The sequence below is a fragment of the Nilaparvata lugens genome, chromosome 1 (assembly GCF_014356525.2).
Source record: "Nilaparvata lugens isolate BPH chromosome 1, ASM1435652v1, whole genome shotgun sequence".
Classification (NCBI taxonomy): Eukaryota; Metazoa; Arthropoda; class Insecta; order Hemiptera; family Delphacidae; genus Nilaparvata; species Nilaparvata lugens.
Window position 1 is genome coordinate 2980541 of NC_052504.1, and position 24438 is coordinate 3004978.

At 34.9% G+C, this 24438-nt stretch overlaps 2 protein-coding genes across 3 annotated transcripts; both read left to right on the top strand.

Annotated features, from left to right (window-relative positions):
- Positions 1–9181: 9181 nt before the first annotated feature.
- On the top strand, positions 9182–21385 carry LOC111056672 (THAP domain-containing protein 11). The gene is made up of 6 exons (XM_039432766.1): positions 9182–9333; positions 10400–10552; positions 11524–11748; positions 14305–14452; positions 21061–21345; positions 21378–21385. Exons 2-6 carry the CDS (start codon positions 10400–10402, stop codon positions 21383–21385), a joined length of 819 nt encoding a protein of 272 aa, XP_039288700.1. The 5' UTR covers positions 9182–9333.
- Positions 21386–23488, top strand: LOC120351175 (zinc finger protein 569-like). 2 transcript variants are annotated; one of them, XM_039427485.1, is made up of 2 exons: positions 21386–23111; positions 23294–23488. In XM_039427485.1, exons 1-2 carry the CDS (start codon positions 21399–21401, stop codon positions 23396–23398), a joined length of 1818 nt encoding a protein of 605 aa, XP_039283419.1. In that variant the 5' UTR covers positions 21386–21398; the 3' UTR covers positions 23399–23488. The 2 variants fall into 2 exon arrangements, with proteins under 2 accessions (XP_039283419.1, XP_039283426.1); XM_039427492.1 differs by having other exon boundaries at positions 23330–23488.
- The last annotated feature ends 950 nt before the right edge of the window (positions 23489–24438 follow it).

Here is a 24438-nt window from a genome sequence, read left to right on the forward strand (position 1 = left end):
ATATTTTTTTGCAGTTTTTAACATTTTCAACTTTTTACCAACAATAATTTTTCAATTTTTTAACACTTGAAAATACGATAAATGACTGAAACTAGTCGTGTTTGAAAATATAACAAGGTACTTTCAATTTTCTATTATTGATTTTTCTAATAATTTATCTCTTTATTTACAAAATAAAGTATTAACTGTTCAATCTGTTAAAATGATAAATCATTAATTTTATTTGTCAAGAAAATATATTTCTCGACTATAATTATTATTTATTAATATATTATTATTTATAATAATTGAATACGAATTCATTTTGGATCAAATATTGTTAATTGCTTATATTTTTACACTGTTGGAATACGAGCTGGCACAACATTGCAGAGCTACAAAAGGATAGCATTATCTGTTTTGTTGGATGATAGACAAGGATAGCAACACCAATGTTAATTAAAAACAGTCATTATAACGGGTGCCTCACTATTATAGTCTTATTGAACATACGCTTGAAAAACGATCTGACAGAATTGCAGAGGTGGATAAGGATAGCGCTATCTGCTTTGTCGAATGATAGACAAGGTCACATGGATAGTAACAAGAATTTTAATCAAATACTGCCATATCATAACGTAGACCTCACTATAGACTTATTACAATAAGCATATCGTTTTTCAACAATGTTTAAATATAATCAATCAACAAATTAATGTCCTATCTCAGTTTAGGATATTTATTATTGAATCATTAGAAAATATTTTTTCTCGACGAATAAAATCATTCAACTCATTCATATCATTCGGATACATCATTCTCAACTATAGTGATGTCCACGTTATAATGGCAGTGTTTGATTAGCAATGCGGTAATGCTATAACTTTGTTGTAGTTGAGACACTGTGTTACTTGTAAATATGTGGAAAGTCACTTACTTTTCTTAGAGTCTCAAGGTATTGCTGTCCTTGTCTATCATTCAACAAAGCGGATAGTGCTAGGTATCACTTTCTTGCTTTGCTCTGTTTCCAGATCGTCTTTCAACAATGTAGAATTGATAATAATTAACAAAATATTCCATATTGATTTTGAAATTATTGAAAAAGATAATTAATTCTTGCTTGATAAAATACTAGTAGTTCTGTGAACAGTGGACCTCACGCAGTATTCTCATCCACAAGTACCAGATGTCAACTGTTTTAAATGTTAACAAACTCAGTTCACGTTTGAATTTGTATTTCATATCATATAATTCATCCAGTTCCGTGATGATCTTTCTATCTGATGAAAATTATTTTTTTAGAATCGAAAATATTATAATTTCTCCAGCATTATTCAGTTCATTTGTTTATTTTTATTCACCAATTAAATTAGTATTTTCGAATGTGAGAATATTGATACTGATGGGCACGCATGATAATATACCATGACTGCAAAACAAAATATTGGAACCAAAGACCTTAAAGCTGCGATTAGACCAAATTTATTTAAAAAATGTTAACAACTCAATCCTTTTAGATAATATTAGATTGAACATAACTTATCAAACACATGATGAACATATGTGTTTGTCAACTTCTGTTCAATCTAATAGAATCTATAAGGATTAAGTTATAACCATTTTGTTAATAAATTTGGTGTAAACCCAGCTTAAAGATGCATAACTCTTTAATGTCTTTGATTGAAACTATAGACCTTATTTGTATTACAAACTAGCCGTCAGGCTCGCTTCGCTCGCCATATCCGTCTAGCCAGGGGGCTCCGCCCCCTGGACCCCCGACTGGATCGTCCAAGAATGAGTTCAGCCGGCTCGCTTCGCTCGCCTGCATTTTTCATTTGAGCATTTTTATCATATGTTAGGACAATATCAGTCGGTGGTCCAGAAACGTCTGGCCAAACGGATATGGCGAGCGAAGCGAGCCTGACGGCTAGTAATATAATATTCCCAGGATTGAAGTAGCAGTGCCCAATCAATTTTTCCGCGATAAATGCATTTAAATCTTCAACTTGGTGCCAACCTAACAAAGTCAACTCAACTTAATGCCAACCTGACAAAATTATTAATTTAGTTGCCAGTTAACAACTGTTTCGAAGAGGTACCTTCTATCTAGATTATAGTTCTATAGTAACATATGATATGGAAATTTCAATTATAATTAAGAGATTGGGAGAAGAAGAATATACATGCTAAGAGACGAACTTTAAACCCTTAAAAACCACCCTTAGAGTTGAAATATCGCCAAAAGATTTCTTAGTGCGCCTCTAAAGGGCCAACCGAACATACCTACCAAATTTGAACGTTTTTGGTCCGGTAGATTTTTAGTTATGCGAGTGAGTGAGTGAGTGAGTGAGTGAGTGCCATTTCGCTTTTATATATATAGATGCAGTAATAGACTTCTCCACACATCTGTGTAATCACTTGTCAGCTGATTTATGATGAATATATAGTTTGATTTTTACTCTAATATTGGCGTATGAAGGTGGCTCCTTTTTCCTTTTATATTGTCCTTGAAATACAAAATTTCCAAAAACCTTGTATATACGTCGACGCGCAATTTAAAAAGGAGCATACCTGTCAAATTTCATAAAAATCTATTTCCGCGTTTCGCCGTAAATGCGCAACATATAAATATATAAACATTTAAACATTAAGAGAAATGCCAAACCGTCGACTTGAATCTTATACTTCACTTCGCTCGGTCAACGAGAATGAACAGTTCAATAACCCTGTATCAGCTACCGTCTATAGAAGGCATTCACAAGACTGACGATCGGCAGCGTTGTTCTCCTATCTTCCTTCACTGTCATTATAACGTGGACATCACTGTAGATGATTATGAAAAATTATTTTGGTACTTTAACTTTTGCAACCAAAACGCTGATAAAGTCTCCATTCCAACTTCACTCTACATCGAAATTCAATAAAAACACTATAGTGAGGCCCACGTTATAATGGCAGTGGAGAAAGATAGGAGAACAACGTTGCTGATCCTCTGTCTTGTCAATGCCTTCTATAGACGGTAGCTGAGACAGGTTTATTGATGTAATATTAACTGTTCATTCTAGTTTAAAATAATCAATTATATTTTATTAAGCAAGATATTATAGTTTTCAATAATTTCATAATGAATTTTCATAATTAAGATGTAATACGGTATTTTGTTAATTAATTAATTATTCTACATTGTTAAAAGACGATCTGGCAACAGAGCAAAGCGAGAAAGAGATAGCGCTATCCGCTTTGTTGAATGATAGACAAGGATAGCAATACCATTGCCAATCAATCACTGCAATTATAACGTAGACCTCATCATAGAAGCATTTCCTCGTATAGCCTATAATATAACATGTATTTAATTATTTATTTTATTTTATTCATTTATAGTTTTTACAAAGAAGCACTGTTTGGGAGTAAAAACCTAACGATACTCCTTGTACTATTTTCCTCCCAAATTTAGATAAAATTTTAAAAGTCCGAAATAGGGTTATGATTTCACATTTCTAAAATTCAGTTTATTTTCAATCAAGAACAATAAAAACTAAGAATTTTACATTTTGACGGTTAAAACACATATGCTTCCCATTCATCCGAAGTTGACAGTCTAAGGTGAATCTCAGGAGAACTCGCTACGCTCCCCTCCTAGTTTACACTTTCTCCTACCCCCACCACCCTACACCCACATCTCATTGCGACTCAAAGACGACAGTAGGCTTATAATTAATTCAGGTTGAGTTTGGAGGGACGGGGGTGTATTCATGGGGGTGTATTAGGGTAAGAGAAAGAGGTATCAGGGATGGAGGTGCCAAAAGTTTGTTAAGGAGCTGTGAGAAATAATGCTCAACGAACTTAAGGAGGCAGGATTAGCAGGCAAGGGTTAAGGAGGTGTTGGAAGAAAGGATTATTATGGCGGGGGTGTGAAGGGTGCCTTCTGTCAAGGCCTACTTGATCAAGTATGCGCGGGGAAGCTAACGAACGATAAGTTTTATTAAAACAGCGTCGACTTGATGCTTGGTGTGTGTGTGTGTGTGTGTGTGTGTGTGTGTGTGTGTGTGTGTGTGTGTGTTGCCTTATGTATACAGAGTGTCCCATGAAAGGTGTGACAGCCGAATACCGTGGATTCTACATTAAATTTTCAACAAAAAGTGTCTAGTGGAATTGTCTTATATCGACCTTAGTTTTTGAGATCCATCAATTTTTTGTTATGTTTAAAATAGTATATTTCGCACCTAGAGCAGAAAATGAGATTTTTCCGGCTCGAAAACGGTTTTCAAAGGAAAAATTGAGAGCTGGAAAAACATTTTTGCCCTGGTGCAAACGATATCTTTCGCCACACACAAAAATAAACAATATATATATGAGAATAGTTGTTTACTAAGAACTTCCGAAATCAGAAGTGGAAGGTGATAGCTCTAGCAAATCTGAGGTAATCTGAATATCAGGAAATTGTCCAAGTATTTTTATTTTTTATTCTGATTTGCCTAAGTAACCTGTTCAATTATGTGGGAGGTTGAGTTTATACTTTTTTTTCTTTCAAATGACAATAAGATGATATTATTATAAATGTTTTAATTATTGAATAATGAACACAAATAATGAAAAGTTTTTTGATCAGCTGTTTTTGATCACCTTTCTTAGTTCCATGTTAGCGGCTGGAAAGGGTACTCTTTCCGGCCTAGGCCGGAAAGAAACCTGTTCTGACGTCAGACGAGAGTCGTCTGCAAACAATGTCTTTCAGATCTATGTAGGGACTGGAAAACAGCTGCTTTCTGTGCAGTGTGGCGAAAATAAATATGAATGTTGCCGTATGTATACAGAGTGGTAAAAAGGTGTATAAGCCGAAGACCGTGGATTCTACATGAAATTTGCAACAAAAAGTGTCCAGTAAAATTGTCTTATATCGACCTTAGTTCTTGAGATCTATCAATTTTTCAATATGTTTGAAAATAAATAAGTATGTTGCCGTATGTATAGAGAGTGGTAAAATGGTGTCAAAGTCGAAGACCGTGGATTCTATATGAATAAGCAACAAAAAGTGTCCAGTAAATTTTTTATATCGACCTTAGTTTTTGAGATCTATCAATTTTTCGATATGTTTGAAAATAAATATGTATGTTGCCTTATGTATGCAGAGTGGTAAAAAGGTGTAAAAGCCGAAGACCGTGGATTCTACATGAAATTTGCAACAAAAAGTGTCCAGTAAAATTGTCTTATATCGACCTTAGTTCTTGAGATCTATCAATTTTTCAATATGTTTGAAAATAAATAAGTATGTTGCCGTATGTATAGAGAGTGGTAAAATGGTGTCAAAGTCGAAGACCGTGGATTCTATATGAATAAGCAACAAAAAGTGTCCAGTAAAATTTTCTTATATCGACCTTAGTTTTTGAGATCTATCAATTTTTCGATATGTTTGAAAATAAATATGTATGTTGCCTTATGTATGCAGAGTGGTAAAAAGGTGTATAAGTCGAAGACCGTGGATTCTACATGAAATTTGCAACAAAAAGTGTCCAGTAAAATTGTCTTATATCGACCTTAGTTTTTGAGATCTATCAATTTTTCAATATGTTTGAAAATAAATATGTATGTTGCATTATGTATGCAGAGTGGTAAAAAGGTGTAAAAGCCGAAGACCGTGAATTCTACATTAAATTTGCATCAAAAAGTGTTCAGTGAAATTTTCTTATAACGACCTTATTGTGTTCCAGATCTATTGATTCTTCGATATTTCTGTAAAACGTCAATAACTAGAAAACAATCATTCAAAATGATTACGGATATACGGTACAAAAAACTTGAAATCACACATAGTCACAAAATTTTAGAAATAAATAAACCAATAAGCAGTAATATACAATCAAACAATGATATAATATTATAGTTTAGTCATTGAGGCGGTAAGGCTACAAACGTTTTTATCCAATTAACGTGGAACTAAATATTACAGTTAATTCCAGTCTCATATTCCAGGAATCTAATTTTCCAGTACACCATATAACACTTTAGCAGTGATTTTTTTGTTATATTCAATGTTACTGTTATTGTAATTGTTTTATTACATTTATTTTTTCTCATTGTACTTTTTTTGTATTGTGAAATAAATTGAGTTGAATAGTTATTGTCAATAGGTTGATCTGAGGAAAAAAATTGATGAGGTATTTCATAGCAAAAGAATTCAAAAAAAGCAAAGAATTCTTTCATCTATTTCTTCATCATCATCATCTTCACTTTAGGTTTATTAATCAACCTGTTCTGGTACCCATCTCTTTCTTGGCCTCCCTACATCTCTTTTTCCAGTAGGTTTATTATATAGTTCTGCATTATATAGTACTTATACAGTATAATAGTATTTACTTTTGGGACACTCTGTATAAACAGAGAAAGGAAATTACACAAAACAAGAAATTTTAAGATGTTCACTAAAACAAATTAGAAAATCCTCTCTGAGTTTGTTTTCTGTGCAGGTGGCATTCAGAATTTACTGTATCTTTAAACAAATTTTGTTCAATCAACTTATATTAATTGGTTGCTTAACCATCAATACCATAGACAGTCTATATTCTTATTTTGAAAAATAAAAGAAATCTTCACTGCAATCATGAATGAAGGAAAAAAATTAGAAGAACCTTCCAATATTAATCTGTGCTTTAAGAATATTAGGCTAAGTTTGTTTTTTGGTCCTGCAAAATTATTTCTTCAATATGTGTGAATATTTCCTATTTTAGTGATGATAATGTGAAATATTTCTTCTATGTTTGGTTTTGAAGCATCTAAATTTAAAAATCTACTTTGTGAAAATAATTAAGAACTGAAAATTTTGTGAAGTGAACAACTACAAGACTTGACCTATTTCGGACTATGTGTAACCTTATTTAAATTTGGGAGAGGAATAGCACTAGTTACCTCATTTTTCCTCTCCTTATCATTTTTATGATGCACTTATTGTCGTATTGTATTATCGTATTCTAGGACTCCCCACCAACAAAAGCCATACGAATTATTTACTTTACTGTCGTATTGTATGAATCAATGAAGAATAAAATTCTCAAATGATAAAAATAAATATTTTGTACTAACTCACACAGCCCCACTAAAATAATTTATTATAACTATACATCATCTTGAAACTGAATTTTTTGTAATGTATCATTCTTCTCGAGGAAGAACTGACGTTTCCATTACCTCCAAGAAAGCTATTGCGTTGATGTTTTTATTAGCACTAAAACTATTGGTGGCTTATGATACTAACTCTCTTTAATGATAATAATTATAATATTAAAATAATTATAACTTTCCGAAGGTATCCTGAGACATTCCAAATCTCCAGCGCAATATAATCACAAAATCTTCTGTTATGCTCCAATCTTGACATTGGCAAATTTATATTATTTTGATACCGTGTGGAATATAATTCTGGACGCTGATGAATTAATTCTTAAAGATGATATTCTTATTCTTGCTGCATGTAAAAATAAGTCAGGCAGTATAAGTCAGGCATGTAACCTGTCAGGCAGTATCTTTAAGAGCTTGAAAAGTGGTATTGAATGCTTGTATCTTGGCATTTTACATATTTCTAACAATATTTTTAAGTGCAATTATTATGATTGGTATCAAGTTGAAGGCATTATCTTCTCAAATGTCCTCTCAGTATCTTCTCAAGATTTGTATAGTTTATAGCTATTATTATACTGTTCAATCAAATCTACTGGATTGTAGAAGATTTCTATTTTTTTTCTATTCACAGTGCCGTGATAATAATAGTAGTTAGGTATGAGTTATATGTTCATTAAATTTGCTTCAGATACGGTAATTCAATACACTGTATTTAAAAAAGTGGGTATGATTAACCAGACATAAGGGAAGGTCTGATGAAGTTTGAAAGTACTGACTTCTCTCTGATTTAACCGTATAAACAAATGGAATTATAAATAATATTAGTTATTGAATAAAGTACTCACTTTTTATAAACAACTAGGAATCGCTACTGGTAATATTAGAAAAATCAATAAGATATATACCTAAATTAACACCCGGTTGCCAAATTATCGAAAATTTCACCTCCCACATTGAAGCTGCTATAACAATGAAAGGAAGACATAAAATAGTGAATTAATAGCCTACATCAAATTGAAGAGACTTCAATGCTCTACAATTTTACGATGAAAGCATTCATTTTTATGATGCATTGCGATGTTCGAGAGTTATGACCTGAAAGATGAAAAGAATGAATAAAGACCTGCTTTTTCAACAATTTTACACTTTCAAGAGCTAATATCGCAAAACTCCACTGAACAAAAATTGTAGAGAATTTATCAAGCTACATTTTGGTTAGAGGTTAGTCGTGTCGTTTTGAAGCACATTGTTCCCAACATGTAAGCGTCTATGCAAAGAGTTGAAAAATTCAACTTTTAAATCACCCATATCCCTTTAGCATGAGGAGTAGGGATGAAAACATTCCATATATGTTCACCTTCTAACTACTGTAGTCCTAATAAAGCTGCAGTCAAAAATTGCATTCAAAACATTCCCTCTGAATTCTTTTGTCTATTGGTCTATTGTTGCCAAACTGAAGTTTTCACTCAGCATTAAAGCTGCTGCATCAGTCGTAAGGAAATGCGTGAAGTTGTGAAATTATACATCAAATTGAAGAGAATTCAATGCTCTATAAGCTTATATACAGAATAAATTTTCCCCGTAAGTTTAAAAAAATTATGAGAGTAAAAATGGAAAGAAATTGACAGAAAATGAAGTTTTTTTTAAAAATGTGATACATTCAAAAGCAGATATTCCAAAAACTATAAAAGATACAGAGAAAGCTTGTGAGACAGAAGTTGTAGGAAATTATGTGAGCTTAAATTTTGTATGGAATAGTAATTTCCGCCTGTCGCATAGTTTTCGAGATAAATGCGAGAAACCAAAAAAATGTACCTCTGAAGCACCTCCAGCCACTTAGCACAGTGGGTATGGGTGGAGACTTTTGATATGATTACCTTCTTACACCCCAAACAGAACTGCGGAGTCAAAAATTCCCTTCCTCTCATTTCCCTTTACAACCTTTCGTTGACTAGCCTACAAGATAATTTTTAATAAAAAATTAACAAAAAGAAAAAATAATTATTATAAGAATATTCATTCAAAACCTCCCGCTCAACACGATAGTAGTTCAACATACGATACATACATAGAGTGCGTGCGTGTTCTGCATGTTCTTTCTGCTCCTGTCAAAGTGTCAATGTTTCTTTTTCACATGAATTAATAATTAGTGTTTCTAAACAAATTATACTGTAATTTTTGGTGCTTTCCAATTATGAGTCTTCCACAGTTTTCATATATTCAGTAAAAATATACAACAGCGTAAGTAATTAAACACAATTCTTTTTGAAATAATGTAAACAGTTAAACCTAACCTATTAAATGTCAATGCAAACAATATTTTCTAGACAGATTACTGTAGAATTTTGATAAATCATGAGGTTTACATTTCAAAAATAGATAATAGTTGTACGAATAAAATTTTTATATAATCCTTTTTCAAATCTATCTAGTTTTATTTGTGTGGTAAGGATGGGTACTCTTATTGCATCAACATTGACTACAAAACTTGAATTGTAAAATTAGAATTATCCGTCTATTTTATAGATCATCATATGTATTTACTAAACTTGATGGGATTCAAAATATCCTTACTAATCCAGAGTTCTACAATATACGGTATCTATAATATTGATTAATTTTTAGTAAGGTAGGCTACCAGTATTATCCAGTCTACTATAGTGTGGTCCACGTTATAATGGCAGTGAATAAAAATAGAACAATAGCGATGCCGATTCTCTGCATCAACTAATTATATTTCTACAATGTCAAGAACATAATTGTCATCGTTGTGGACCTAGAAAAGGATAGTACCACCGTCTTCGTCGAATGATAAGACAAGGATAGCAAAACCAAAGTTGATGAAATACTGTCATTATAACGTGGACCTTACTATAGTAGGCAACCTATAGTGAGGTCTACGTTATAATGGCAAAAAATGAAGATAAGAGAACAGCGTTGCTGATTCTCTGCGTGAATTAATTACATTCCTATATAATTAATTAGTTCCCATTAATTACATTCCTACAGTGTTAAAAACCATTTATGATCTGGAAAGAAAATACAGTTAGCACTTTAACGACCCATAACTCGCTTATTAGACCACTTAAAAATTTCAGTTGCCACTTTTTCTCACTCTTATAATGATCTTAACAATTATATTGAAAAAGATTATCCAATTTAAATAGAAAAAAGTGTACCAAACAGCCTTAATCAATAAGGATTTGTTTGATTTTTGTTCACAACAACAGATCTTGACTTATGTAGCTAATTCTTTTATCTAATAAATTTGACTAGGATGAATCTATTATTCTATGTCTATTTTTAGATGCCATACACTTGCTGCGTTCCCGGTTGCCGTGGCAATTATGATGCTCAAACCAAAGTTGCAGTATTCTCTTTCCCAAAAGATGAAAACTTGAAAAAATTGTGGATTAGTTCTATTCCTCGAAAGGACTACACTTACACAGCATCATCGAGGGTAAGTTTAACTAGTAGTTCTATGAACAGTAGACCTCGCGCAGTTGAAAACCACAGCCTGTCCATCAGAGTGAATTATGTCCTGTCCTGACGTGTCGGCGAGATATCGGTGTGTAAACAACTAATGGCTGTTTGGGTTGTTGTATTGACAATAATTATTAATATTAATTTTGTTGTAAACAACTATGCCACTATCATTAAAAGCTTACTGAGTTGAAAGCAGAGAAAAGTCGGGAGAAAATAATAAGCTACTTCGAGTTATCAATATCACTTGCCTCATTGCTTGCAATTAATAGTCTACTCAACAGCTGATTTTTTACCAAATTACATTGGGATATTAATTGCTTGCGTCATTGCATATAATTGACCGAGCGAAGTGAGGTCTAAGATTCAAATCGCCGGTTTGGCATTTCTCTTTATGTTTATATGTTTATAATAATAATAATAATAATAAATGCTTTATTCAACCAATAAGAATAAATATGTTCCGTATTTACGGCGAAACGCGGCCATAGATTTTCATAAAATTTGACAGGTATGTTCCTTTTTGAATTTTGCGTCGACGTATATATATATATATATATATATATATATATATTTGAAATTTTGCATTTTAAGGATAATGCAAAAGGAAAAGGAGTCTCCTTTGAACGCCAATATTACCGTAAAAATCAGACTATAGAAATATTCATCATAAATCAGCTGTGGATTATTAATTGCATGCAATGACACATGCAATCAATATTTCAATGTAACTTATAAAAAAATCATCTGTCTTGTGGAATATTCATTGCATGCAATTTTAATAACTGAAAGTAAACATAGAATTTTCTCTCGACATTTCTCTGTTTTCAATTCGGGCTGACCTGTTGCCAGAATGTTTTGAAGGAGATTTGGACTAGATTTCGATTGAAACTTGATGATAAATTTGATGAAACAAGTTACATTTTAAAAATGTCTTTTGTTTCCCAGGTTTGTGAAAAACATTTCTCTATCGATGAGGTACAACGAATCACGTCGGCCTGTGATGAAAAGACCGGGGAATTTGTAACTGCTCCTTTGAAGTATCCGAGGCTCAAGCGTGATGCTGTTCCCACTATTTTCCCGGAATGCCGCAAGTATAGGTCTATGTCTTCAACCACTCATCATAGAGAAGCTCCCACTTCAAGAGGGAAGAAGAGGTTCAAACAAGAGCAGGTATCAAAAGCTATTGAATTAAGCAAACCATCTTTAAAAAAACTACAACGATTAACGAAGCTTTGAAACTTTTAGGGCCGGTTTCCGAGCTCGGGATTTAGCTAAGTTCTTGACTTTAACAGCTGGAGTCAGAAAATTTGCTTTCCGAAACGGGGCGTAGTCGCAGTTTTCATTTATTGAAAACGTTTTTCCTTGACGAAGTTAAACCATAGCATAAATGAATAAAAACACAAATATGTTGTCAAATTCACTGTTTTATTTAGTACACGACCAAGGTTTCGTGACCACACCGGTCACACTTTCAAGTTGATTAATGCTAAAAGGTTAAGGTAAACATTGAACATTAAAATTGGTACATGTTGGCAACTTGAAAATGTGACCGGTGTGGTCATGAAACCTTGGGCTAAATAAAACAGTGTAGAATTTGACTACATATTTGTGTTTTTATTCATTTATGGAACGGTTCTACAATATTGACAATGACTCAGTCGAATAGCATAAATAGATATTCCATGGTATATGTCGTAACTTTTACTGTTATCTCAAGCCGATAGTCCACGTAGTTCTTTCCTGTGAAGCTGTGTGACGCTGGTAGTCTCTCATATTGTGCCGTTCATACACTCTTACCCGCTCAAAACAGTAAAAATCGACAATAATCGGCTTGAGATAACAGTAAAAGTTGTGACATGAACGCCCTATAGCATGGGATATCTACTTACGCTATTGCTTCTCTATGGTTAAACATTCCTAAATAATTCAAAATAGCTGAAACTTTACACTATTTTCTCTTTTTTTTATTTTGTGTTCAATTTTCTAGTTTTTCGAATTTCAATTCATACGTGACAATGACTATGACTACGCCCCGTTTTTGAAGTCCAATTTTCTAACTCCAGCTGCTCAAAGTCTAGAACTTACATGAATCCTGAGCTCGGAAATCGGCCCTAGATGTGTAATGATATAATATGATCTGCACATCAATACGGATAACACTTGATATATATGAATCAATCTCGGTTACTATTTGTGGCTTTCAGAAGCATGTTTCATTCTTCGATTGAATGATAGGTGCGTACAGACTTTCGCTCTGCTCCGCAATCGAACGTCACTCGAGCAGATCGATTGATGATCGACCGGGGAGCAAGAGTGGAACGCGAGAAGAGCTAACATCTCCCGTAACGTTCATGATCGGAGCGAGGGCGGAGCGTGTTGGAGGCGCGTATATCTGTACGCACCTTATGAGTTTCAGATATCATTAATTCAATGTTTCGAGGTACTGTTTTTTTGAATTGAACTAGCTAAATATTAATTCGATTCATATGTGGCTCATATTGTAACATGAAATGACAAAAATAAAATATTTTAAGAGTAATATACTTATAGCCAATTATAGGCTGAAAATTCAAGACTGAGTAGATTGCAAAGCTAATCTGCCATTTGCAAATAGAAAATATCAAACCCTAGTGTAGTAGCCTACTACCATCGTAGGAGGTGGTGAGAAGCCCTACAGTGAGGTCCACGTTATAATGGCAGTGTTGGATTAGCAATGGTATTGCTATCCTTGTCTATCATTCAACAAAGCGGATAGCGCTATCTCTTTCTCGCTTTGCTCTGTTGCCAGATCTTTTTTTAGCAATGTAGGATTAATAATTAACAAAAGTTAATTTAGTTTAGTTTAATTTTCGTCATATAACACTACAGAATCAAGCAAAGCTTGGTAGTATATGACACGTCAAAAGTATTTAGTATTTGACTACTTTGACACGTCAAAGTAAAATATTTTATCTTGATTGTGTAAATGCATAGTAAAATTATTGAGAAGTATAGTTTCTTGCTTAATAAAATATAATTGATTATTTTAAACGAGAATGAATAGTTAATATTACATTAATAAACCTGTATCAGCTACCGTTTATAGAAAGCATTGACAAGACAGAGGATCGGCAACGTTGTTCTCCTATCTTTCTTCACTGCCATTATAACGTGGACCTCACTGTAGTCTCTGGTAAGCTTTTAGTAACAAACAAACTGTGTGGATGCCCAATCTGCAGTAATTCAGCTGGCAATATGCTTCATACTTGCTATATGTGATGATTCGAAGAGCTTTCTTTTGAAGCAGTATAATGTCTGTGGTAACAGCATCTTACATCACAAGGAAGGAAAGGGGCCTTTTGCAGGCGAGAATGACGTTTCTAGTCGAGGCGTCAGCCGAAAACTGAATAGAAAATAAGAAGAAAATGATTTTAGATTTATAATTTTATATATGAGCTATGAAAACTTGACTTCAATTCCAAACTTCAAGTTTTCAAAATCGCCCATTCAATTCAAACGTTAAAAACACTTGAATTCAAGTAAACTTGATCAATGTGAACGCCCCTTAACAGTTGAAAGTAAATCTCACTTTGTTTAAGGACATTCAATTCCTGTTGAGTCCATCAAAGTATCACAGTTTTAAATTGTAAACTCTACTTCCATGTAATAATTTTTAAATTGTGTTTGGCTCTTGCATTGTGCATGATTTGACTGAGTTTTCATTCTTGTCTGTTGTCAATATTGCAGATGGCGACAGTTGCAGTAGATAGCAGCCAAGAACCAGCGCCAGAGTGCAGCACTGCATTATCTCCAACCGTTGATGACGGTGATGATGTTGATGATGGCCAACAATTGGGACGATTTTGTCAAGTATTCATCAAAGAAGAGCCTCGGGGTGAGATGCTTTCTATTTTTATTACTATCTAACAGTCTTTGTGCTGGTTGTACAAAAATCGGTTAAATTTTAACCGTGATTAATTTCACGAGAACCAATCAGAGTAGGCGTTTTTGAAAAGATGGCTTCTCTGATTGGTTCTCGTAAAGTTAATTACAATTAAAATGTAACCGGCTTTTGTGCAACCGGCACTAACACTTGCACTGATCATCCAGGATCATACAGAGGTATGCCATAGATAAAAGATAGCATAAGAAGATATATGTCATGGTATAAGGCTGGTTTTCACTAGTACAGTTATTGGTCGAGTAACTGGCATACTAACTCTACCGAGCTAACTCTACTCTACTTACTTGGTCGAGTTAATGTTTTCACCACAATTGAGAATAGAAGGTAAAGTGTGCTGTCTAGTAAACAGAACAAACCTTTAGGGCCGGGTTCCGAGCTCGGAATTTAGCTAAGTCATAGTCTTTGAACAGCTGGCGTCAGAAAATTGGCTTTCCAAAACAGGGCGAAGTCGCAGCTTTTATAACAGTAGTAGTAGTTTTTATTTTCTCATTTCTAGAATTGGAAACGTTTTTCCTTGACGAAATTATACATTCCTAAATAATTTAAAATAGGCCTAGCTGAAACTTTACACTATTTTCGCTTTATTTTATTTTGTGTTCAATTTTCTAGTTTTTCAAAATTTAATTCAAACGTGACTATGGCAATGACTGCGACTACGCCCCGTTTTGGAAAGCCAATTTTCTGACTCCAGCTGTTTAAAGTCTAGGACTTAGCTAAATCCCGAGCTCGGAAACCGGCTATATCAAGAACCATACTATATCTATTGTGAATTGTAACATTAATTTTGGCAGTATTATCATTATTATTAAGAACAAAATGAAATTAGACTCTACTCTACTAGCTCGAGACTGTTTTCATTAGCATGGAAGTGGCATACGAAGATATGTAATGGAATAGGATGCTCATGTGGAGCCATGATGAGCCGTTATATTGAACCACAGCATCAAGTCGCAACTTTGTGTAGCAATAACAAATAACATCAATTTTTATGCCCGGTTGCTCAGTCGTTACATAAACTGTTTATCCATTCAATAACTTTATTGAATCAATAAATATGAGGAATGCTTTTCTAGAACGCTCCATAAACTTATTGAATCCATAAATAGTTATATAATTTAAGCTATGAAGAAAAGGAAAACAAATTTAAAAGTTATATAATTTAAGCTATGAAGAAAAGGAAAACAAATTATTATCGAACAATTCTTAATTATCTTATGTAAAAAGGAGTTTCTTTTTATTTCAATTTGATTAATTTTTTAAAACTATTTAGGTATTTAATATTTTGAGGATTTTCTTCTTGGTTAGAATTCTCTACAATTTATTTATTATTTTTAAATTCCTATAAGAAAGAAAAACTACATGACATTATAACTAATAAAATGGTGAATAATTATTTGAGTACGATACCAATTCACTTTATGATGACCATCTTGTCAGCTTGGGATCATGCCATGTTGCCAGATTCATTAAACAGATAAATCGTTCCATAGCTATGGATTCTATAAATATGTTTTCCTACAGTTACATTGAAAAGTGGCCATTGCTGCACTGATTACAGAACGCAAAGAATCACTTTTCCGCTCTAGTGCGGGAAAAATTTTTCTGCACTCCAGATTTGCAACATGGCAACGCAAAATACTTAGTAGGTTATATGGAGCAACAGTGCAGCAAAATCCAAAGGAAGTTGGTAACAGTGACTGCTGTGGCTGCTATAATGAGCAGAGGTGCAACCAAGCACAACGCGCTAATTATTACATTATATATTATAACCAAGGACAACAGTGGATGACAGCGACAGCCGACAGCCACCACATTCAGCACACAGCCGCCTCTTCATTCAAACACTACTACATTATTCAGGCAATTTTACCCATAATTACCCACTTTTCATATTCAATGGTAACTGTAGGAAAAACTTAATGTGAAATACGTGCGCAAAGTTCCTCTGCTGCACTCAAGAAACCATTCCGCCCTCGCCTACGGCTCGGGCGTAAACGTTTCTTTCGGTGCAGCAAACTGTCACTTTGCGCACTAGTTGCACAAATAACTATTGAGAAACCAATAAAAGTTTATTGCATACCTAAAGCTATTGAATTAATAGCTAGCTACCAATAACGTTGTTTATTGAACGACTGAGAAACCGGGCATCAGTCATCCAGATGAGTTGTATCCTGGAGAAAAGATAGCATGAGATGAGGTCCCATGGGGGCTATAAGGATAGGGCGTTTATTTTTCAAATTTCACTGTTAACTCAAGCCGATTGTCCTAGTAGTTGGTTTTGGTGAAACTATATGACGCTGGTTGTCTCTCATACTGTACTGTCTCTCATATTTTTGGTAGAGAGTTAGTGGGGAGGATATTTTTAATATTCTTCCCAAAGAATGGACATTGATATGTCCAAAGCTCCGCCAATTTATGTAGATGCATAACAATATGATTATTATCTATAGTTATTATATTACAAATTGCTTTTTCATATCATATACAGTTCAATAGTTATTTTCTTAGTCTATATTATGTAAATTCATCTATAACTTTGCTGTATTGTAAGTTATTGTATATAAGTGTATAAGCCAGTATATATTGTAATCTACATAAATAAAGTACTCAATCAATCAATCAATCAATCAATCAATCAATACTGTGCCGTTCTCACACCCTCACCCCAACAAAACAGTAATAATAGTCAGTAGTCGACAGTAATCGGCTTGAGTTAACAAAATATCGGCTTCAAATTTGCGCCATTATAACGTGGACCTCACTATAGTGAGATGAGACACCAATCAGATAAGAAATTTGTCAATAAATACTTGGAATTGTGAGAATCAATAGGAGATAAATTATTTTCTAAGCAAGGGGAATGAGGATACATATTATAACTCATGTAATTTTTACCACTAGTGAAAGACTGAAAATCCAAACATAAATGATAACTTCATTTTTAGGGCCAAGCCACATGAAGCGTTCTTTCAAATGTTTTCAGACGAATCGGCTTGGCAGGAACCTCTCCGATTGGCCGATTGCCGAACGTCAACCCAATTAGCCTAGCCAATCGAAGAGTTTGCTGCCCTGCCGACTCGACTAAAAACACCTGACAAAACACTTCGTGTGGCTGGACCCTTAGAGTAGTATAGATGGAAAATACTGAGATATTGCGTATGAGGAAATCTAGAAAACAGATGGAAATAAATTGGAAGTTGTATTTATTCAAATGCTAATGAATTAATAATTATTATTAAACGAAAATCCAAATTAAATGCTGTAAATCACCCCGAAGACTTCTGCTACTGCAAATATTGACAACAGGGTAAACAGCTAGATGAAAATTCGATGAGCGCTTCTATTCAAAAATTATTTGTCAGCCCGGGAATCGAACCCAGCACCTCCCAATTGCCGGTCAGGAATGCTTACCCTTACACCGAACTGACAATCTCTGGATAGCAGCGGTCATTTTATACGAAGCCATAGCGGCCAGCAAGTCTACAGATGAAAAATAATGAGATATTGCATTTATTCAAATGCTGAAGAATTAATTATCATTAAACGAAAATCCCAATTAAATGCTGTAATTCACCCCGAAGACTTCTGCTACAGCAAATATTGACAACAGGGTAAACAGCTAGATGGAAATTCGATGAGCGCTACTATTCAAAAATAATTCATTAGCATTTGAATAAATGCAATATCTCATTATTTCTCTTCTGGCTGGCCGCTATGGCTTCGTAAAAATGAGCGCTGCTATCCAGAGATTGTCAGTTTGGTGTAAGGATGAGCATTCCTGACCGGCAATTAGGAGTACCGGGTTCGATTCCCGGGGTGACAAATAATTTTTGAATAGTAGTGCTCATCGAATTTCCATCTAGCTGTTTACCCTGTTGTCAATATTTTTGCAGTAGCAGAAGTCTTCGGGGTGATTTACAGCATTCAATTTGGATTCTCGTTTAATAATAATTACTTGGAGTTGTACCTAGTTCTGTGAACAGTAGACCTCGCGCTGTATGTTGAGCCTCAGCATCATGATGCTACTATACTCACTAATGACATTTGATCATTTGGAGGAGACGATAAGCCGTCGGTCCCGACTACCTATAAAGTAGTCGTCATCTCTCATTATCATCCCTCTCACTCATTACCCACGCACAAGCCTATGAGCTTATGTGGGCATTACCCTCAGTATTAATATTACTAGTAGTTCTGTGAACAGTAGACCTCGCGCTCAGTAAGTTACATTGACCTGTTGTTATATTTTCTCAAAAATTAATAAATAATTTATCAATTTAAAATGTCTAGAAAAAATCCTAAATGAACATAGAGCTCTCTGTTCTATCGTACCGTGACGTGTCGTCCCGGAATGTGAGTGTGACCGCTGTTATCAGGTCTGGCTGCAACTGTCTACAACGTTGATGGAAAGATACATTTTCAAGATGTTCGATGTTTTTGAACGAGTAGTATTATAGTCAACTGTCTACTAACGTTGATGGAAAGATACATTTTCAAGATGTTCGATGTTTTTGAACGGGTAGTATTATAGTCCACTAGACAGCTGATTTATGATGAATAATTCTTTAGTCTGATTTTTACTCCAATATTGGCGTATGAAGGAGGCTACTTTTTCCTTTAATATTATCCTTGAAATGCAAAATTTCCAAAAACCTAGTATATACGTCGACGCGCAATTTAAAAAGAAACATACCTGTCAAATTTCATGAAAATCTATTACCGCGTTTCGCCGTAAATGTGCAACATATAAACATTAAGAAAAATGCCAAACCGTCGACTTGAATCTTAGACCTCACTTCGGTCAATAATTACTTGGAGTAGTACCTACTTCTGTGAACAGTATACCTCGCGCAGTATGTTGAGCCACATTATGATGACACTACTATGCTCATAAATGATATTTGATCATTCGGAGGAGACGATAAGCCGTCGGTCCCGACTACCTAAAAAATAGTAGTCGTCATCTCTCATTATCATCCCTCTCACTCATTACCCACGGACAAGCCTATGAGCTTATGTGGGCGTCACCCTCAGTATTATTATTATTATCATCATCCTTATTGGAACCTTGAGACAAGGTAGCATTAAGAAGATATCCCATGATATAGGTCGTTTATGTTTCAAATTTCAAGCCGATTTTTGTCAACTCAAGCCAATTACTGTCAACTACTGTCATTTATTACTGTGTTGTTGGGGTGAGAGTATAATGTATCCATCATTCAACAAATCATATAGCGCTATCCTCGTCTACCTCTGCAACGTTGCCAGATCGTTTTTCAACAATGTAGGGAAACATTATCATCTTACTTAGGAAGATGTATCCGTCATATTTCCTATAGTGAGGTCCACGTTAAAATGGCAGTGTTGCTATCCTTGTCTATCATTCAACAAAGCAGATAGCTCTTTCTACCTCCGCAACGTTGCCAGATTATAATCAATTAACAAAATATTTCATCTCCATAATGAAAACCTATTATTGAATCATTAATGAATATAATATGATTCATTATTTTAAACAAGAATGAACAATTGATATTTCATCAGATATTCCGGTATCAGCTATCCTCTATAGAAGGCAGTGGCAAGCCAGAAAAGCGGTAACACTGTTCTCCTATCTTTCTCCACTGCCATTATAACGTGGACCTCTGATCCGACATCAAATGATCTGGATTTTCATTCTATTCATGAGTGTATTTCTCCTTAATTCATTTGTTTCTGTATTGGAATTGTTCTATTAAAAATGTACCGTGTGTATAAAAAAAAAGTAATCTAATAAATTTTAGTCTGAGACACAGTGCGATTGAGCCACATTTGTTTATAGGAAATGTTTGTATACGAAATACAGATTCTGTGAAATTACTTGGCCTAGAGCTAGATTTCAAGTTTGTGTGGGATGAGCATGTAAATGTAATAGTTAATAGAGTGAGTAGAGATCTTTTTGTGATAAGAAATATGGTAAAATTTGTACCATTATCTGTTTCAAAGATGGTTTACTTTGCATTGTTTCACTCCCATGTTGCTTATGGGATAGAGTTATGGGGAAGCACTGCAGATTTGCACTTCCAAAAAATATTTAAATTGCAAAAAAGAGCTATTCGCTATTTGGCTGGATTCAAATTTAATGAGTCATGTAGAGAGGCTTTCGTCTATTTGAACATTCTAACTCTACCCTCAATTTATATTTTCAAATTATTAGTCTTCATTCACGACCATATCTCAGATCTGGCCACAAACGCTGACATCCACAATCATAATACTAGAGGCAGAAATAAATTAGCTTTAAGACAGCACAGGCTTCAACTGTATGAGAAAATGCCTTCTTACATTGGTTCAAAGCTCTACAATAATTTACCAATTGAGCTGCAGTCCCTAACAAACAAGAATATATTCAAAAAGAAATTATACAGCTTTCTTGTTGCAAAAGCTTATTATAGTTTCAATGATTATTTTGCTCAGCTTTGTATTTTGTATTATTAGCTGTATTGTATTATTTTTTATTACGGCCGAAATTAAATTTGATTTGCTTTCTATGTTTTCAGATTATGAAGAAATTTCAGAAGAAGTGGACTTTGACAGCACAGAGCAGAGTGAGCCAGAGATGTGGCCTTCCGGCAACGCAACAGAAGTGGGTGGACTTTCAACGGAAGAGTGTCCAAAGCCTGAGGGTGTTGAAGGGTCTAAGCCAATGGAAGAGTGTTTAAAGCCTGAGGGTCAGCCAAGGGAAGAGTGTCTAAGTCTAAAAGGGTCTAAGCCAATGGAAGAGTGTCTAAGGCCTAAGGGTGTTGAAGGGTCTAAGCCAATGGAAGAGTGTCTAAAACCTAAGGGTCAGCCAATGGAAGAGTTTCTAAAGCCTAAGGATGTTGAAGGGTCTAAGCCAATGGAAGAGTGTCTAAAGCCTAAGGGTAAGCCAATGGAAGAGTGTCTAAAGCCTAAGGGTGTTGAAGGGTCTAAGCCAATGGAAGAGTGTCTAAATCCTAAGGATGTTGAAGGGTCTGAGCCAATGGAAGAGTGTCTAAAGCCTAAGGGTGTTGAAGGGTCTAAGCCAATGGAAGAGTGTCTAAAGCCTAAGGGTCAGCCAATGGAAGAGTGTCTAAATCCTAAAGGTGTTGAAGGGTCTAAGCCAATGGAAGAGTGTCTAAATCCTAAGGATCAAAAAGGGTCTAAGCCAATGGAAGAGTGTCTAAAGCCTAAGGATGTTGAAGGGTCTAAGCCAATGAAAGAGTGTTTGAAGCCTGAGGGTCAGCCAATGGAAGAGTGTCTAAAGCCTAAGGGTGTTGAAGGGTCTAAGCCAATGGAAGAGTGTTTGAAGCCTGAGGGTCAGCCAATGGAAGAGTGTCTAAAGCCTAAGAGTCTAAAAGGGTCTAAGCCAATGGAAGAGTGTCTAAAGCCCAAGGGTCAGCCAATGGAAGATTGTCTAAAGCCTAAGAGTCTAAAAGGGTCTAAGCCAATGGAAGAGTGTCTGAAGCCTGAAGATCAAAAAGGGTCTGAGCCAATGGAAACGTGTCTAAAGCCTGAGAGTGTTGCAGGTTCTAAGCCAATGGAAACGTGTCTAAAGCCTAAGAGTGTTGCAGGGTCTAAGCCAATGGAAGAGTGTCCAAAGCCTCAGGGTCAGCCAATGGAAGAGTGTCTAAATCCTAAGGATGTTGAAGGGTCTAAGCCAATGGAAGAGTGTCTAAATCCTAAGGATCAAAAAGGGTCTGAGCCAATGGAAGAGTGTCTAAAACCTAAGGATGTTGAAGGGTCTAAGCCAATGGAAGAGTGTCTAAATCCTAAGGATCAAAAAGGGTCTGAGCCAATGGAAGAGTGTCTAAAGCCTAAGGATGTTGAAGGGTCTAAGCCAATGGAAGAGTGTCTAAATCCTAAGGATCAAAAAGGGTCTGAGCCAATGGAAAAGTGTCTAAATCCTAAAGGTGTTGAAGGGTCTAAGCCAATGGAAGAGTGTCTAAAGCCCAAGGGTTTAAAAGGGTCTAAGCCAATGGAAGAATGTCTAAAGCCCAAGGGTTTAAAAGGGTCCAAGCCAATGGAAGAGTGTCTAAAGCCTAAGGATGTTGAAGGGTCTAAGCCAATGGAAGAGTGTCTAAAGCCTAAGGGTCAAAAAGGGTCTAAGCCAATGGAAGAATGTCTAAAGCCCAAGGGTTTAAAAGGGTCCAAGCCAATGGAAGAGTGTCTGAAGCCTAAAGGTCAAAAAGGGTCCAAGCCAACCATGTGTGACAAAGAGACGAAGCTCTACAGCTGTGCTACATGCGGTCATAAAACCACCAGACTCGTTAATCTCAAGGTACACATTAGAAAACACACTGGAGAAAAACCATTCAGCTGTGAGATTTGCGACAAAAAGTGTGCCACCTCGAGTCAACTGAAAGTACATATTTTCAGACACCATAGTGAAAATCGTTTTGCCTGTGAATTGTGTGATTTCAAATGTGCCCAAAATAGTGAATTTAGAACGCATGTCAAGTCTCATACTATCGAAAAACCGTTCAGCTGTGAATTTTGTGGTCTCAAGTTCTCGTATTCGGGCTATTTGAGAATGCATCTTCTATCTCATGATAATCTTAAAACAATTCAGGACTCACAATCTAATAATAATCTTAAAACAACTCAAAACTCGCAACTCGTGATAGCTGATACAGCCACACTTATTATTCCTGATAGCTGATAATCTATCATTTGTGTGACGGAAACACTGGGATTTTGTCAAAAATATCAATCATTTATTGTGGAATAACAAACATTTTTCAACACCAATGCTATCATCTTCAGTTTAAGTATCTTAAAACAACTCAGGACTCACAATCTCATAATAATCTTAAAACAACTCAAAACTCGCAACTCGTGATAGCTGATACAGCCACACTTATTATTCCTGATAGCTGATAATCTATCATTTGTGTAATGAAATCTCTGGAATTTTGTCAAAATACTTATTTTAGAATAATTGTCAAATTTATGGTTGTGCATTCAATATTTTTTTTTCTTTTTCCAATCAATTGGACAGGTTCTTAGGACATAATCTATGCAATTGAAATATTTTTATCAGCTTCTGTTAGCTAACAATAGGGCTTCAAAAGTCACTTTTTTGAGGCAGATGGTACACATACCCTACAAAAACTACTGGACAGAAAAATTTGAGAAAAATATGCAAGTCTCTTCTTCAATATAGCAAAAATTACGTCAAATTTGTTTTTGAAAATCTGAAGCCGGAATAAAAAGCAAAAAATCTGGCGTGGCGCACTCACACAACTTTCCTTGCCGTTATGAGAATTGATCACCTGACGCTAGTGTTCACGCGCATCTCAAGTTTACTTATAAACAAAGATCTGAGCCAGCTGGTGACAGGACAATAACGCTGGAGACACACGAAGTATGGTATCTCTTCATAGTGAATGATTCAATAGAATCAACAGTTTGCAATTATTTAATAATCACATTTTCTCGAATTTTGAGATTATTTTCAATTTTAGGTGAAAATGTTGCTGAACATTAATTGTAGAGATTTTCATGCTCAATCTTTTCCACTCGAATTTTTTTGATTAAATTGTATCTGAAGCCTGATAATTGGGAATCTAAAATCAAACTTTGAATAGATGGGGCGGAGCTCCTGAAATTTTTACAGATATTGGACTAGAGGCAGTTGATAGAGCTTATCAATAACTATTTTAGATATAAATTTGATCAAAATCGTTGGAGCCGTTTTCGAGAAAAATCGCGAAAAACCCTGTTTTTGACAACATTTTCTCCATTTTAGCCGCCATCTTGAATTGCATTTGATCGAAATTGTTCGTGTCGGATCCTTATATTGTAAGGATCTTAAGTTCTAAATTTCAAGTCATTCCGTTAATTGGTAGATGAGATATCGTTTACACAGACGCAAATACACTCATACACACACACACACACACACACACACACACACA

Bases quoted from the DNA above. Each gene is read 5' to 3' on its own strand.
- LOC111056672 (XM_039432766.1), top strand. From the start codon at position 10,400: ATGCCATACACTTGCTGCGTTCCCGGTTGCCGTGGCAATTATGATGCT. The intron at 10,553-11,523 runs GTAAGTTTAACT...TTTGTTTCCCAG, and splicing joins CTTACACAGCATCATCGAGG to GTTTGTGAAAAACATTTCTC. The intron at 14,453-21,060 runs GTGAGATGCTTT...CTATGTTTTCAG, and splicing joins CATCAAAGAAGAGCCTCGGG to ATTATGAAGAAATTTCAGAA.
- LOC120351175 (XM_039427485.1), top strand. From the start codon at position 21,399: ATGGAAGAGTGTCTAAAGCCTAAGGGTAAGCCAATGGAAGAGTGTCTA. The intron at 23,112-23,293 runs CTTAAAACAACT...CAGTTTAAGTAT, and splicing joins ACTCACAATCTAATAATAAT to CTTAAAACAACTCAGGACTC.